Raw genomic sequence first — 17543 nt, 5'->3', positions numbered from 1 at the left:
TGTCAGTCACAGGTCAGGATATAGTAAGTGCTGGCAGTGTGTCAGTCACAGGTCAGGATGTAGTAAGTGCTTGTAGTGTGTCAGTCACAGGTAAGGATGTAGTAAGTGCTTGTAGTGTGTCAGTCACAGGTCAGGATGTAGTAAGTGTTTGCAGTGTGTCAGTCACAGGTCAGGATGTAGTAAGTGCTTGTAGTGTGTCAGTCACAGGTCAGGATGTAGTAAGTGCTTGCAGTGTGTCAGTCACAGGTCAGGATGTAGCAATTGCTTGCAGTGTGTCAGTCACAGGTCAGGATGTAGTAAGTGCTTGTAGTGTGTCAGTCACAGGTCAGGATGTAGTAAGTGCTTGTAGTGTGTCAGTCACAGGTCAGGATGTAGTAAGTGCTGGCAGTGTGTCAGTCACAGGTCAGGATGTAGTAAGTGCTTGTAGTGTGTCAGTCACAGGTAAGGATGTAGTAAGTGCTTGTAGTGTGTCAGTCACAGGTAAGGATGTAGTAAGTGCTGGCAGTGTGTCAGTCACAGGTCAGGATGTAGTAAGTGCTTGTAGTGTGTCAGTCACAGGTCAGGATGTAGTAAGTGCTGGCAGTGTGTCAGTCACAGGTCAGGATGTAGTAAGTGCTGGCAGTGTGTCAGTCACAGGTAAGGATGTAGTAAGTGCTTGTAGTGTGTCAGTCACAGGTAAGGATGTAGTAAGTGCTGGCAGTGTGTCAGTCACAGGTCATGATGTAGTAAGTGTTTGTAGTGTGTCAGTCACAGGTCAGGATGTAGTAAGTGCTGGCAGTGTGTCAGTCACAGGTCAGGATGTAGTAAGTGCTGGCAGTGTGTCAGTCACAGGTAAGGATGTAGTAAGTGCTTGTAGTGTGTCAGTCACAGGTAAGGATGTAGTAAGTGCTTGTAGTGTGTCAGTCACAGGTAAGGATGTAGTAAGTGCTGGCAGTGTGTCAGTCACAGGTCAGGATGTAGTAACGCGTAATCCGGGTTAAGTTTCATTGGATACTAATTATTGCACTGTGTCGTTGTGTGTGTTTGGTTTAACTAACAACGCAGAGTTGTTTTGCAATTAAAATGTTTCCTTTGAATGCATAACACACGTTATCTAATATAGTATCGTTGTGTCTGTTGTTCTTTAAAGTATGAGGAATGCCGGTATTTGGATTTAATATCTTCAATCATGATCACTTACTTATCTCGGTCACATGACATTTAGTATGCTCTTTGAGATCTATTGGCGTTACTGGTTTGAATTTCGCAATTCCTTAACAGGTTATCATTCAAATTGACTGTGGTCTTAGCTTGTACTTGTCATAATAACATATAAGCGACACCCAATCATAACAGCGAGAAACGCGTCTGATGTCTTAAGTATATATTTGAATAATTTTAAATAATAATATTAAAATAAATATGAACCTAATATTATGGCAATTGCCCCTTTCCAGCCTGTGCCTACCCTGCTCAGGTCGCTCTCTCAGAAGCCCGTTGCTCAAGTGGCATGTGGGGACAAACATTCCATCTTCCGCTTCAAGGACGGATCACTTTCGTGCGTTGGGTAAGTAGCATTCATTCATCATCATCATCATAATCATCATCATCATCATCATCATCATCATCATCATCATCATCATCATCATCATCATCATCATCATCATCATCACCACCCACATCATCATCATCATCATAATAATCATCATCATCATCACCATCATCATCATCATCATCATCACCATCACCGTTGTCGTCGCTGTTGTCGTCGTCTTCATCGACGTCGTCGTCATCCTCCTCATCTTCAGAAACAGCATCATCTTCATAATAATCACCATCGCAATACCATCAATAGTATCATTCATCATCATGTCGCTGTCGTCTTAAATAACACTATAACCATCAAAATTATCATCAAAATCACCATCACCATCTTCATAATAATCATTATATTATTACTACTGATATGGTGCATCATGGGCCAGTTGTGACGTACCTTCCAGATTGTTCATATCAATAAAAAAAACTATCAACGTAATCTTACTGCTGTATATGTTAAGGTACGTTATCAACATAAACATTAATGCTATTGGAGTGTTATTGTTTGTTTTAAGATATATTGATTCCCTTCTCCAGGAACAATGCCCATGGACAGATTGGCTCGGGAACCAGGCAAGACGCGTTGTCTCCTTTGTCACTTTCCGATGTAATTGCTAAACCAGTGAAAACAATAGCGGCTGGGTCACAGCATTCTCTTGCGGTTACAGGTAAGCAGTTCGGGTTCACACGTTCAATACATACCCGGGGTGAAGAAGTTTACATAACATCTATTAATTAAACTCCGTTTTGAATTGTTTTCAGGGACAAGGTCCAGTCACGTAACGTCTGTTAACTTAAGACTTAATCTGAATTATTTTCATATTCATATATATACTGTTTATGTAATTAGCGACATTTTAAAACTAAAGCCATTGTAAAGTTCGTTACTAGTTGGATAATCGAAGAGGTTAATAGTGATAAAGATGATAAAAAAACATTTTGGTTTAGATATAGATAATAATAATACAGTAGGTGGTGGTTATTGAGTATGGTTATGAGGAGAAGGAGGAGGAGGAGGAAGATAAGGCGATGAAAACCACAACGACCACGAAGATGATTATGATGATGAATATGGTGACGATGAGAATGAGGAAGAGGAGTATTCAATAGCTGGTAACTTAGCATGCATACTTACCGGTAACTGAATGCTCTGAACACCCGTGGCGGTCACGTGACTGTTTCAGAGGAGGGTCAGCTGTACGTGTGGGGTTACAGCAAGGCCTGCGGGAGTCGGGACGAGGACCTCCTGTCGCCATGGAAACTCTCCACTCACCGGGAGAACATCGTCGCCGTAGCCGGCGGAAGTATGCACTCCATGGCCCTCTCAGGTAGGGATAATTATGTAGTTGTTAGGCTATGTTGAACTTACATGAGCAGTTAGAAGTATAATTGTATTCGAACAGGAAACAAAGCGCAGTCTAAGTTTGTAACATTTTTGTAAATGTAAGACTAATGCATTTTCATTGAGTATATGTACCAGAAAACCTAGCTTTATCTCTGATATATGATCAAATATGTAATTATCACGTTTTTGTATTTCCATATGACTCATGTTCTTAGAAGAATATCTAAAACAATGTTTAACGGACGACAAGGTATAGCAAAACCTGCTTAATTATACGATTTGTTTCAGCTAACGGCAGCGTGTACACGTGGGGGTGTGGCACGGACGGACAGCTGGGTCATGGGGACAAGGTCACTTTCTTGCCACACCCACGGAGGGTAAAGGACCGTCACGTGATCAGCAGGTGTATCCAGATAGCGTGCGGCGAAACATTCAGTGCAGCCACAACAGGTCGAGAATAGCAATCATCTTTCGTATTATAGGAACCATTATCATAATTGTTATCAACAATGAAAACTAATTAACAGGTAAAAAGCATCGCAGTTAGGTCTGCCTCCATTCAATAAATTCCAATAATGTACGCATTATAATATATAGTATAATAACTTTGTATACAAATCTAAAATGCTGCAGATTGAGGTTTAACCCATATATGCCTAGTGGACTCTCCCATCCTTCTAAATAGGATCAATTTATTTCCAAAATTAGGGACGTATAGTATATTTATTTCTATATTTAGAATATTTCTTACAGAAATTCCTGTAAGCAAACAGCGCATACCCAGATGAGACGCCGCATCATGTGGCGTCTTATCTGGGTCTACGCTGTTTGCCAAATCCTTTTTCCTAGACGCTAGGCATAAACGGGTTAATTGACAAAAAATCATTTATATCGTTTCTTCATGTTCCAGAAAAGGGCTTGCTGTACATGTGGGGCAAAAACAGCCACACGATAGTTCCGGACAAGCCCACCACCCAGAAATTCTCCCTTCCCCACGGGGTCAACAAGAACTTTCGAGGGGGACGCATATCCCGGGTAACGTGCGGTTCCTGGCACGCCATGGCGCTTATCGGCAGACCGAGTGAGTGGGGACTCGTATTCGCGCTCTCTGCGCTATCTTGCAGTACTTTTAGGTTACATGGTATTTAAAAATTGAGATATGCAAGTGTTTAGCCTTTAACAAACATCGTTAACTTTTCTAAAGCCTGGTTTAATTTAAAGACATCCGTTTTTTTCTATGCGTGTGCAGGAAAGCATTGTTATCTACTAAAAGCATGGAGGTGTTTGAAGATGATACACTAAAGTGGGAAACTTGTCCTTGCAGGCGGGTTACTCTCTATTACAAATTGGCAAGACAATATATGATGAATTTACAGTGGCTAGGGATTAGTGTCAAGTCCTTTCTGCATATTACATAACACATATATTTTGTGTTGCTTCAATTGCTTTGCTAAGAAGTCTTTTAATTAATGAAAACGTATGAGGATTGTGGCCTTTACTTGCACAATTCCGATGTTTGGTTGCTTAGATTAAATAAATCATATGCGGATTAGTATACATTAGTATTATTATTATGTATTGTTTTGTTATGGGGTTAAATTAGTGGTAATGGTGATGGCAATTAAGTTGTTGCTGTGGTGGTGGTGGTGATTATTGACCAAGACGATGATGATGATAACGTTGTGTTTGTCATCATTTAGAATTATTACGTCGAAATGAGAACGAGGGGTCCGATGAGTCCACTGAAGAAATCCTTCCTACCCTAGATCCAGCTGACGTAAGTTCTAGTCACTGTCAAGTGTCAATGCCATCTTGAAATCAAATAGAAACTAGATATAAATAGATAATGTATGATATAAATTCAATACATAATTGACAGTAGTGAAATCTTTATGTATATCGTATAAATGATTACTCACGAAATACAAAACAAACCAAACAAACAACTCAAATTCGATTCATTTTACCAGTTGTAACCTTTAAATTCTAGTTATAAATTATATTAAATTCACAATAGCACGTGATTACATAAATAAATATTGTTTCATTTAAAGCTTTTAACAATAAAAAAAAATGGAATTCGTTGATTTCCAAACAAGTATTATTAAATGGATATGTTTAAAGGCTATGCTGTTGATCAAAATAGTTTTTTACGAAAATACCTTTAACTCAATGTCTCAAAGCGACGGATTTCGAATCTGAGACCGCCTGGATTTAAGTCGTCTTTGCCTTAATGTTTCATTGCGGTTCCAGGACGACGACGAGGCAGGCTCGGACTCGGAAGAGGAGATGCCGACCCTGTCCCGCCGGGAACCCAGCCGCCTGGAGCGCGAGAAAACCACCGTTAGCCTTGCGGACTTCTATGCACCCACGCCCGACCCCCCGAGAAACTGTCTGTTCTTTTTTACTTTTGTTTTATTGGCTCAGTTAAACATCTAATTCAAATGCGTGCATAGCGGCATGGTTTTCTTTCAAATCAGAAGAATTGTCCACTACATGTCTGTAGCACAAACGCTAAATGGCATTTTGGGTGTCGGAAGATATTTTTATTTAAATGTAAGCGTTTCAATTATGCACTTCTAGATGAATTATCGAGCTGAACTATCGAGCTGTTATAGTATCAAATTTAATGGCTAAAGTGATCAATATTTATTTTTAATGAACAGGCAATTATAGTTTATTGCTTAAAAAAACAACAACACGTAAATCGTATTTAGAACGTTTATCAAACTTTTTTTTTCTTTCAATGTCGTTTGTATTTTGATCTTGAAGTTAAAACGCCAAGCCCCGAGTTCTACTTTAACAACCAAGACGAAGATGATCTTGACCGCATTAACAGTACTCGGTCCGCAGCTACTCTTATAGTCCAGCTTCCTAGTCAGCCAATGATGTCATACGCGGACGCTGCTACGTCACCGATGACATTGACGACAACGAGCACAAACACGAGCAGTGTTACAACCTCGTCGCGTATCCCTAGTCCAATTGCCGAATTGCCACACCAAAAGATAGAAAAACTTCACCGAAAACTCAGCCGCCCGGAGAAGAAATTCAAAGAATTTGATACGCAGAAATATGAACGCGAAAAACTTCGGAGCGCGAGATCACCTGTGTCGGAAGTAGTGCAGTTAAGCCGCTCATCCGCAGACTCTTTCATATTGCCGCGAGAACCGACGGGAATCTCTAGAAAGCAGGTCGACTTCTCGGAGATGGAGGAAATCCGATTGAAAGGCCCAAAATCCCCAGAGAAACTGTCCAGACTTAGTCGTCACAGTAGGCAAGGTCGGGAGTACAGTCCCAGGTCCCGAATGGCCGACTCCACTAGTCCTCTGCGATTTAAGGACGGTTTAAGAGAAATTAACCAGTCAAGGTCACGGCACAGGTATCTGGATAGTCAGCTATCCACAAAAAGTGACAGTGTTATTTTTATGGAGAGTCCGCTGTTCCGAGGTAGCAAAAGTAACGCTATGGCTGAATTAAACCTGAAAAACCCGTATGACCCCTCTTTAATGGGTCTACATGAGGAAAGGCAGTACAAACATCACGTACCAAAGAATCACCCGCGGAGGTACAACAAGGGGAATAATGTTGCTGAGACGAATTTCGGGGTAAGGGTACTTGTTTTGTGAACATATCTTAACATACGGTATAATTATAACGAATATTAACATATTTATATAATATAGCATTACTTAAACACACATAACATATACTAATTTCATGTCGTTTGAATTCTACAACACATTGCTAGCAAATGTGAAAATAGCAACCCTTTCGGTCATTAATCTGAATTAAGAATGTGTAAATCACGACAATTTGTGTCCAGTTTCGTGAAAAAAAAGTCCATTTACTGGCGCTTGTTTTCGAACACAGTATGTACAACAAGCATGTATTATATTCAATAGCAAATGAGGATGTACTCAAGGTTAACATTGTAAAAAGTATACAACCACAGAAAGACGAAATAATGCCATAACTTATCTCGAAATATATATTTGTTAAAAGCAGTTACATGTTATACAATTCATAAGCGAAGTATTCGTTAACACTCTATGTTTATAAGATTTTCATATGAAAAGACAAAAACGGTGTGCATATTTATACAATCCGCGCTTTTGGAAAACCGGATTTATTTCATGTGTAAAATATTGTCCCATATTAGCCTATAAAGTCCGCTCACCCATATTAGCCTATAAAGTCCGCTCACCCATATTAGCCTATAAAGTCCGCTCACCCATATTAGCCTATAAAGTCCGCTCACCCATATTAGCCTATAAAGTCCGCTCACCCATATTAGCCTATAAAGTGCGCTCAGGCTAATCTGCGACGACAGTATCCGCTTATACTGCATTGACGACAGTATCCGCTTATACTGCATTGACGACAGTATCCGCTTATACTGCATTGACGACAGTATCCGCTTATACTGCATTGACGACAGTATCCGCTTATACTGCATTGACGACAGTATCCGCTTATACTGCATTGACGACAGTATCCGCTTATACTGCATTGACGACAGTATCCGCTTATACTGCATTGACGACAGTATCCGCTTATACTGCATTGACGACAGTATCCGCTTATACTGCATTTTGGTTTAGAAAAGATAATTCCGTAAAACGAAAAGTTCCACGAAACCGGAAAGTGTCGCCCCTGGTTAGCCTGTGCAGACTACAAGGGTAAATCGGGCGCGACACTTTAAGCAAACGCGGTAAGCCCGATTATCCCGGAGTGAGACTCGTGGGAATGGAATGCGTTAGCAGTGTCTTGTGTATACCTATTTTTTTTTCACCCAGTAAACAAACCTCTTCCAGGACTTAATGCCAGTCTTTATGAAAAAAGTAGTGAACACTGAACACACACTCACTATTCACTTGTCTTGTTTATACCTATATATTGTCTTTTCAGCCAGTAAACCCATTCCAGGACTTAATGTCAGTCTCAAGGTAGAAAGTAGCGAACACCGAACACACACTCACTATTCACTGCGAACACCGAACACACACTCACTATTCACTTTCAGTGATATAGGTAGAAAGTAGCGAACACCGAACCCACACTCACTATTCACTTTCAGTGATGCGAACACCGAACACACACTCACTATTCACTTTCAGTGATATAGGTAGAAAGTAGCGAACACCGAACCCACACTCACTATTCACTTTCAGTGATGCGAACACCGAACACACACTCACTATTCACTTTCAGTGATATAGGTAGAAAGTAGCGAACACCGAACACACACTCACTATTCACTTTCAGTGATGCGAACACCGAACCCACACTCACTATTCACTTTCAGTGATATAGGTAGAAAGTAGCGAACACCGAACACACACTCACTATTCACTTGGTAGAAAGTAGCGAACACCGAACACACACTCACTATTCACTGCGAACACCGAACACACACTCACTATTCACTTTCAGTGATATAGGTAGAAAGTAGCGAACACCGAACCCACACTCACTATTCACTTTCAGTGATGCGAACACCGAACACACACTCACTATTCACTTTCAGTGATATAGGTAGAAAGTAGCGAACACCGAACCCACACTCACTATTCACTTTCAGTGATGCGAACACCGAACACACACTCACTATTCACTTTCAGTGATATAGGTAGAAAGTAGCGAACACCGAACACACACTCACTATTCACTAGGTAGAAAGTAGCGTACACCGAACCCACACTCACTATTCACTTTCAGTGATGTTTTAGCGGTTTAATTCCCGACACACAATGCACGAGTTAGATGTGAGATTCATTTTTGTTATATTTCTTTCTAAACGTTTTATTTGTGGCCGGTTTCAGTAAATAAAAACATAACGTCCTTAACCCTTTATATTTTTGACTGTGCTCTAGCATTTTGAAGTTAAGCAGATTCGTGAAACACCAAGAGATTATATAGTAGTTAAACATACACGTTGCTTTTATACATTTGGATCTGGTCCATTATCACCAAGCATATCACAAACTAAATTTAAATGTTTGAAAAGTTTGTATTGCAGCATAATTACGATCACTTGTGTCTATTTTCGTTTCGGTAACACATTATGTTGATTCAGTCTTTTACGGTCGATTGACACATATGTATGCTTTCTTGCATTGACACGTTTACTGATGCTCTGCCAAAGTGATTTCAGCTCTTTAATAAAAAACAGATTGTTTACGGAACCAAAAGTTAAAACCTATAAACGTCCAATACATTGGGATCAGTCTAATAAATAACTAGCTAAAGAAACTTCAGCGTACAGTTTATATAGTACTGACATACTTTAATGTCGCGCCAGTCAAAAATCATAAATAGCGACTTTTAAAGTTATGGTAGCCAGAACTAATAAAGAACGAGTTTTGTTTCACATTACAGCGTTCAGTTCTTATTAGGGATGTCAACGAATATCCGAATATCCGAATATTCGGTCCCGGACCGAATATTCGGATACTGTTTTCCGAATCGAATATTCGGAAGAAAAAATAAAAAATCGAGTTATTTCAAAGACTTTGTATTCGTTAAAATTTGCTTCAAATATTGTCAAAAAAGTTGTTCCTCGTGTCATAATGTTTATTCCGGTTGACGCGATAATGCGTCGCTATGGTGATGACAGTATACCGGTCATAAATCCCGCTAACAAAGCCAGACACTTTGTGTCAAAATTATGATAGGTGCAAATCGCGTCGGCAATCAAAACACCGACCTGCACTTGATCCAATGACTCGAATTACATTTAAAATTATCAAAGATTAAATTAGTAAAGGAAAAGCCGACTTTGTGTAAAAAACAAATAAGACCGTATGGCAATTAAACCACCGACCCGTCTTGATCTAATAACTCGAATTACATTTAACATGATCAAAGATTAAATGAGTAAAGAAAGAGCCGACTTGGTGTGAAAAACAAAACAGATCGTATGGTTATAATCACGTTGTCCAATCAAAAAAACTTTTAGAAAATAATTTACTCAACCTCTAATGAGTATTTGCGTATCGTATCGTCCAAACATTAATTAATTACTCAATATTCAATCAGGTATTATATTTAAAGAAATGTTTTTGGTATTGCAACCTCATTTAATTGAAAATATTATAATTGCTACACGCATAAAGTAAATATCTGTCCAAGCAAAATGCCACCTTCGCCTTCCGCTGCTTGGAAGTATTTCACGACATCATCCGATAAGAAGTCGCCGATCCAAGTGTCTTTTAAACGTGGCAATTTTAAAAGACTGACTGTTTAGTATGTTAAACAGGTTCAAAGTGTGTTGTGGCTATGTACATAATTCGTTTAAGTTCAGCTTTAATTTTATGTTGATCTAACTGTTTTGTCATGTAATTATTTTGTCGTCATGTAATATTATGTTTTTCGTTCTATTGTTGATGTACGATATTAATAGTTTAAAAACAGTTTTTGTCATTCAATTTTAACAATAAAAAGTAATCAACAAAATCAGCTTCGAATTAGCGAGGGCAACGCTGTGTCAATATTAAGTCACTTCCGGTGAACTTCCGGTAAAAACGAAAGTAGAATTCATGGAGTAATGGAACGGCAAACAAAGATGACTTTTTTTCCAACAGATGTTGACCGAATATCCGAATATTCGTTCGGAAGGGTGACCGAATATTCGAATACCGAAATCGGTATTCGTTGCCATCCCTAGTTCTTATAAGAATTGATACATATTACCAATAGAAGTATAAATTCATTCGAAGTATGTGTGTCGTTGGAATAAAACTGGAGGTTATATGTCTGCGTAGAACTATGCTCGTTTTAGTTTCGCCAAATAACGCTGTATAGGCATATGACCACTATGTTTAGTTTATGTACTAAATAACTGGAAAACAATTAAACGACCTTCCATAGTTCGTGCCCATGATACCTGAAACACACTAACGAATATGTGTACGCTTAACCCATTTATGCCTAGTGGACTCTCCCAGCATTCTAAATTGGATCAAATTTATTTCCAAAATTAGGGATGCCTAGTATATTTATTTCTATATTTAGAATATTTCTTACAGAAATTCCTTTAAGCAAGCAGCGCATCATGCGGCGTCTCATCTGGGTCTACGCTGTTTGCCAAGGCCTAATTTCTAGACACTAGGCATAAATGGGTTAAGTCAGGTGCCCCGCCTCTTTTCGCTGTTCTAAAAATTAATGCACATCTTGCAAACTTGAGGAAATGTACATAAATACAATATTGAATAATGACATACAGTGTGTGTAGAATGGACAGACACAAAAACGAGTATTGCTGGTGTCTATGAAAAACATGATAATAATTGGGCAATAGACAGACATTGATCATTAATGCCTACTTAGAAAACATAACTGTTTAAAGTGATATTATGGGCATTTTTCACTGTTGAACTGAGTTGTAAAGAATTAACAGGTCAAAGAGTTAGTTAAAATATGGTTACTGACCAATTATCTGCAACTCATCTTGCTTCCAATTGTTTATAAAAAATATATATATTATATTCGATATTGTACATGACCGATGAGTCCTCTAAGCCGAAATGATCCGTAAAACAAAATAGTGTCTTTGTGTCGTATGAACGAATCTGCACTAAAACTTAATTAAGAGTCACATCGTAAATCGAATTATTTTTGTCGTCAGTTGTCAAAACGAAAGTACGGTTGATATTCAAATGCATTATTTTTCTCTTTCCGTGATATTGTTTTAGTATGTTGATGCTGCAGTAACAAATATAAGTGTATATGAAGTGAAAACACCAAAAATAAACAACGGTTGCGATAGAAACCTATAAACTATAAAGATGCCCATAATATCACTTTAATGTATGCCACTACGAATTAAGGTTGTGTTACACATGCTCTTTAATGGATATTTATGACTTGTTTACATTAACGGCTATCACGTTATGCAATTTAAGATCAATTCTTACATGTGTTTTCTTAATCCTCAATGGATAATCACTTTAATAAATACATGCGTTATTTCGCGGAAAATGGTTAAATAAGTTGACATTCAAGTACTTTTAAAAAGGTCCTATATAATTTAAAGTAATATCTTTCCACATTTTTCGAATCAAACTAGATCTTAATATCTGACTATACTTTTTGTGTGAGAGATTCCTTCATATTTTCTTAGGGGTCGTGTACATATATTTCTGTATTAAAAACAAGTCATATTATTACTTTAAATTAAATAACTATCTATAAATAATGTTTAATACAATTTAATCAAATTAGAAAAATATGACGTCGTCGGTTTTCGGACCAATCTGTGGATGTGTCCCTTTTAAGCACCTTTACGATCCACTGTCCCTTCCTGCAGGCAGTTGACAAATGAAAAAACTGACACCTTAAATAAAATTTATATCGATTAATCACATGTTCTTATTTTTATTATCCGATTTAACTTTTGCGTTCCAAAATGCACGTGCTTACGCGTGTTTCGATGCGTAGAGAGAAAATAAGTTTTTATTTCTATCATGTTTAATCCTTATGCTATATTTCTCAACTTACCTTTTATCGTATCGGTTGTATATGTCAAACCCGTATGAGTTATTACGTATACGTATACTTTTATTTTATATCAATTCCTGGATGTATAATATGGCTTTTCATGTAGAAATGTCAAGTCGTTTTTTTAAACAGTCAGATCTTAAGTTCAGTTTTCCTTATGTGTCCCTGTGAATATTAGATGTACTAATGTTTCCTTATGTGTCCCTGTGAATATTAGATGTACTAATGTTTTCCTTATGTGTCCCTGTGAATATTAGATGTACTAATGTTTTCCTTATGTGTCCCTGTGAATATTAGATGTACTAATGTTTTCCTTATGTGTCCCTGTGAATATTAGATGTACTAATGTTTTCCTTATGTGTCCCTGTGAATATTAGATGTACTAATGTTTTCCTTATGTGTCCCTGTGAATATTAGATGTACTAATGTTTTCCTTATGTGTCCCTGTGAATGTTAGATGTACTAATGTTTTCCTTATGTGTCCCTGTGAATATTAGATGTACTAATGTTTTCCTTATGTGTCCCTGTGAATATTAGATGTACTAATGTTTTCCTTATGTGTCCCTGTGAATATTAGATGTACTAATGTTTTCCTTATGTGTCCCTGTGAATATTAGATGTACTAATGTTTTCCTTATGTGTCCCTGTGAATATTAGATGTACTAATGTTTTCCTTATGTGTCCCTGTGAATATTAGATGTACTAATGTTTTCCTTATGTGTCCCTGTGAATATTAGATGTACTAATGTTTTCCTTATGTGTCCCTGTGAATATTAGATGTACTAATGTTTTCCTTATGTGTCCCTGTGAATATTAGATGTACTAATGTTTTCCTTATGTGTCCCTGTGAATATTAGATGTACTAATGTTTTCCTTATGTGTCCCTGTGAATATTAGATGTACTAATGTTTTCCTTATGTGTCCCTGTGAATGTTAGATGTACTAATGTTTTCCTTATGTGTCCCTGTGAATGTTAGATGTACTAATGTTTTCCTTATGTGTCCCTGTGAATATTAGATGTACTAATGTTTTCCTTATGTGTCCCTGTGAATATTAGATGTTCTTAATCTCACGTTATACGTTATGTTTTACGTTATAAGACATAATGTTAACGTTTATGTAAACGCTTTCGGTTAGCCTTAGATCTCCCCTCACCTTCAATCACAAAGATAGCACTGTTCTAGCGTACTCATCACGTGTGTCAACTTGCACCCTGCATTTTTATCACGTTTCAATGACCAGATTTTATAATAAGCATATGTGATTAATCCTATCGTTTCAAACTGCATAGTATCTGCGCTGGTGATGTTTTTTAATGTTCTGTACGTTTTTTATACAGTGCAATATAATTGTTTAAGAAATGCGATGTGTTGTTAAATGATATGTGTCGTAACGTGTTCGTTAACAGTGAGAATATACAATCTTATGACTTTTTTTTTCAAACAGATAAACGTCAGTTCACAAAAAACCTAGAAGAGACGTTCAGAACAATTAGTACCAAAAAATAAAGAAAAACGAGATGTATTCAAATAAAGAACTGTTGTACAGCAGAAAAAATAAACATGTATTTAAAACATTCTCTGGATTTATTCGTTCATACGACACATAAAAACAATTTTGAATCGACAACAAATTCGAGTAAACGTGTCGCTTTCGATGTTAACTTTCTTGATAATATAATTCTATTTAATCGCTCTGAAATTTTTATCATTTCTATAATTCGGCTATGAGCAATAATAACACAACCGACATTCTAACATATGCAATGCAATATTTCCAAAAACATTTTTCTAAACTGTTACGTTTGTTTGTATAATGAAAATTGAAATCTGGATATATACTCAGCTTCAGATCTCCAAGACACAAACAATCGTAGCGCCTGTGCATGGTGACGTCACCGAGCCGCTCGACCGCCTGACCCAATTACGCCGATACGCCGCCATTCACAACCCACAAACCTCAAGCAGAACACCGCCGGATAGGCTGCGGCCAATAAAAAACCGTCAGGTCAGCATCCCCGGGGGTCGGGCGGAATCCCCGGGGGATGACAAGGAGCAATTGTTTATCGGTGCTTCCGCTGGGAAGCCGTTATTCAGTAGTGGTTCCGGCTGGAAGGACAAAAGTGACATGGAGAAAATGGTGCCGCGCAAAATGGCGGCCGCTGGAATTGTAAAGATGTATATTTCCAATAATGAACTCATCGGTACGGTTGAAAATCCGCTGTACTCGAATCTCAGTGATGGCAGAGGTCACAGCGACTCTCTGTTAGACAGTGACAGTCTTATGATACAGCCCCTTATGAAAAAGACAATTGCGCCACCGGAAAAGCCCGTCCGTAGCATTGGAATCGAACTTCCTAGCATTAATTTTAGCCAGTCGTCTTCTAGTACTAGCAATGTGCTGACGACACGAACAGTGCCCGAATCTCGCCATTTCGATAGTGAGGAGCTCGATTTTGCATTGGGAAGTAGTACGTCACGTGGTATTGGAAAGGATCGCGTGATTCCACCACGTGTCAGTTAGGGCTTGAATCGAACTCGTCCAATAAGTCCAATCCCTCCCGGTCCGAACAGAGCCATAAATGCGAACCGACGGTCGCCGAGAATGGATGACCAGCTTGCAAAACTAACCCGCTTGTCAAGTGTTAAAACCAGCGGCCATTTCTAACGCGCATGCGCATTTTGAATGTTGATTGTCATGTCGTATTTAAATGACATAGTAACGTTTTGTTTTGGTGCACATAATATAACTATATGTTTTAACTTTTAGGGTGTGCTAGTGCTTGTTGGTGTGTTGATATGTGATTGTAACAGAAAGCAAGTTCTAGATTAACATTTATATAACAGACTTGATATTTGAACAGCTCATTCCAAATACCAGTATTCATGAAAACATACGAGTTATAAAAAAACTCAGTTTAATATAAATGGATTTACAAACGTTGCACATACAGCGTTAAGTATAAAACATATTTTTGTTGTTTTTCAAGTGACTGCATATAACTTGTTCTACTTTTCTATAAAAACGAGAGGACTGCGTAAAAATAACACTTAAACAGTTTTCTTTTCGTTCTTATCCTGGTTGCCTTATCTGGTGTTTGTTAATCAATAATATTTGTATGTGATATTGCATATGTTTGAACGCTTATGTATAACAAAATATATTCGTAGTATTGTGTCGCTACGAAACGTGGTGGATCGTTCTAGACAAAACTTCCGAGTCACATGATACAAAACACAATGATAAATACAATAATAAAAATCATAAACATTAACATAATAATAATAATAATAATAATAATAATAATAATAATAATAATAATAATAATAATAATAATAATAATGATAATAATAATAATAATAATAATAATAATTATTATTATTATTATTAATTGAGTCGAAATACATTTTCCAATAAATAGTCCTACCTTTTCAGCTTGCCATAATTTTGTCTAGAAAATTCCCTCTGCATATAATCAACCATTCTCACTTACCTGTCAACACGTATTTTTTCAATATGTTCTAATTTGTTTTCAAATATTTTCATTTTACTTTTCCGCCAACATGTTTCATATTTATTTGAATGAGCTTAAAATTTAACATTAACATGATTAACTGTGGTCAACAGGTCATTAGGTCAACATTATTAGGCATATTATTTATATAATTTAGTAAACTGCAGCGATTGGTTGTAATTATATCCTTTTTATAAAAATTCACAATGGTCTCCCCTGCATAATTCTCATGAACTATCAGGGGAGGTTACCGCAGTGAAATTATGAACTATGTTTATTTAAAGATGCATCGCCTATTTTAAGGCATCGATTAATCGATGTCGATTATCGATACTAAACATGCGTTTTAAACTAAATTTTCATTAAAATCAGCATTATGTTCCATGTGTGATTATAAAATGCAATAAGAGTAATTAAATAACAAATATTTGAAAACAAATTTCACTCAAAACCGTTCGCGTTATGTCTCTTTTAAGTCCAAACACCCTTTCCAAGCCTACGTGTACAGTTGTAGTGATGTAAAAACATCTATAGTTCTGCATAATACTCATGCCCAATTCTTTTTATATCACGCAATAATTAAAACTATGTTAAAACTGACGTTTTTGCTTTTGCAGTCGAGTAATTGACTTTCAATAAACCGCATTTGTTTATGCCACAAATAGTTCTATTGTTACCAAGTTGAAATTCTGTGATTGTAATTGAGCAACAGTGTGATGCAATACACGGGATAGTTATGTACAATTTATGAGAATGTGTGATATTTTTATGATCGAAATGTGTGGTATGATATGAGTCGTGTTCTGAGAAAACTGGGCAGTCCGCACAGGCTAATCTGGGACGACTCTTTCCGCTTTTATGATATTTTTCGTTTAAATGAAGTATCTTCTTAGACAAAATCCAATTTAGGCGGATAGTGTCGTCCCTGATTAACCTGTGCGGACTGCACAGGCTAATTTGGGACGACACTTTACGCATATGCATTATTCCCAGTTTCCTCAGAACACGACTCATATGTTTTCATACCTATTAAACAATCGACGTATCCTCGAACGTGCATGTGAACAATTATTCGTGATGGTGTAATACAATGTTATACAATATCTGCGATAGTATGATACTGTATGTGTAAAACCAAAAAATATGTTCAAACATGTGATGTGATATAGGCTTATGTGTTATACGTATAAAGAAGTGCGATATAGGTTACATAATATGCGCAAATGTGATACTATATGAACAGAAAGTTGTGTTCTGTTCTGTGTTCTGTGATACTATATGAATGTGTATGCATGTGTTCCTTATGAGATTGTAGTTTATTTTGTATTGTTGCATATATAACCGATTTCGTTAGTCTGGGAACCTACACATTAATGTCAATATATACAAATGAAATGTTTAATAAACGTTTAAGTTATCGAGTTGCTTCCCTTCGCTCATAACGTGGGGAAACTACATATATACATGTGTACGGATATGAAAAGCTGCATGAACGTCTGTATTAAACCCATTTATTCCTAGTGGACTCTCCCATCCTTCTAAATTGGATCAATTTATTTCCAAAATTAGAGATGTCTAGTATATTAATTTCTAAATTTAGAATAT

The 17543-nt window shown here is 37.2% G+C and overlaps 1 protein-coding gene across 3 annotated transcripts in view; it reads left to right on the top strand.

Annotated features, from left to right (window-relative positions):
- Positions 1–17356, top strand: part of LOC127871561 (uncharacterized) — a 61491-nt gene extending 44135 nt beyond the window's left edge. For all 3 annotated transcript variants that reach the window (XM_052414615.1, XM_052414613.1, XM_052414614.1), the window contains exons 5-13: positions 1437–1546; positions 2116–2246; positions 2763–2906; positions 3212–3373; positions 3834–4004; positions 4624–4700; positions 5177–5315; positions 5696–6531; positions 14270–17356. In XM_052414615.1, the coding sequence (XP_052270575.1) occupies positions 1437–1546; positions 2116–2246; positions 2763–2906; positions 3212–3373; positions 3834–4004; positions 4624–4700; positions 5177–5315; positions 5696–6531; positions 14270–14947 (2448 nt within the window). In that variant the 3' untranslated portion in view covers positions 14948–17356. The remainder of the gene's footprint in view (positions 1–1436; positions 1547–2115; positions 2247–2762; positions 2907–3211; positions 3374–3833; positions 4005–4623; positions 4701–5176; positions 5316–5695; positions 6532–14269) is intronic.
- Positions 17357–17543: the final 187 nt, after the last annotated feature.

The sequence above is a fragment of the Dreissena polymorpha genome, chromosome 3 (assembly GCF_020536995.1).
Source record: "Dreissena polymorpha isolate Duluth1 chromosome 3, UMN_Dpol_1.0, whole genome shotgun sequence".
Lineage (NCBI taxonomy): Eukaryota > Metazoa > Mollusca > Bivalvia > Myida > Dreissenidae > Dreissena > Dreissena polymorpha.
Note: the sequence above shows the minus strand (reverse complement) of the source record. Positions and strands in the feature narration are given on the sequence as shown.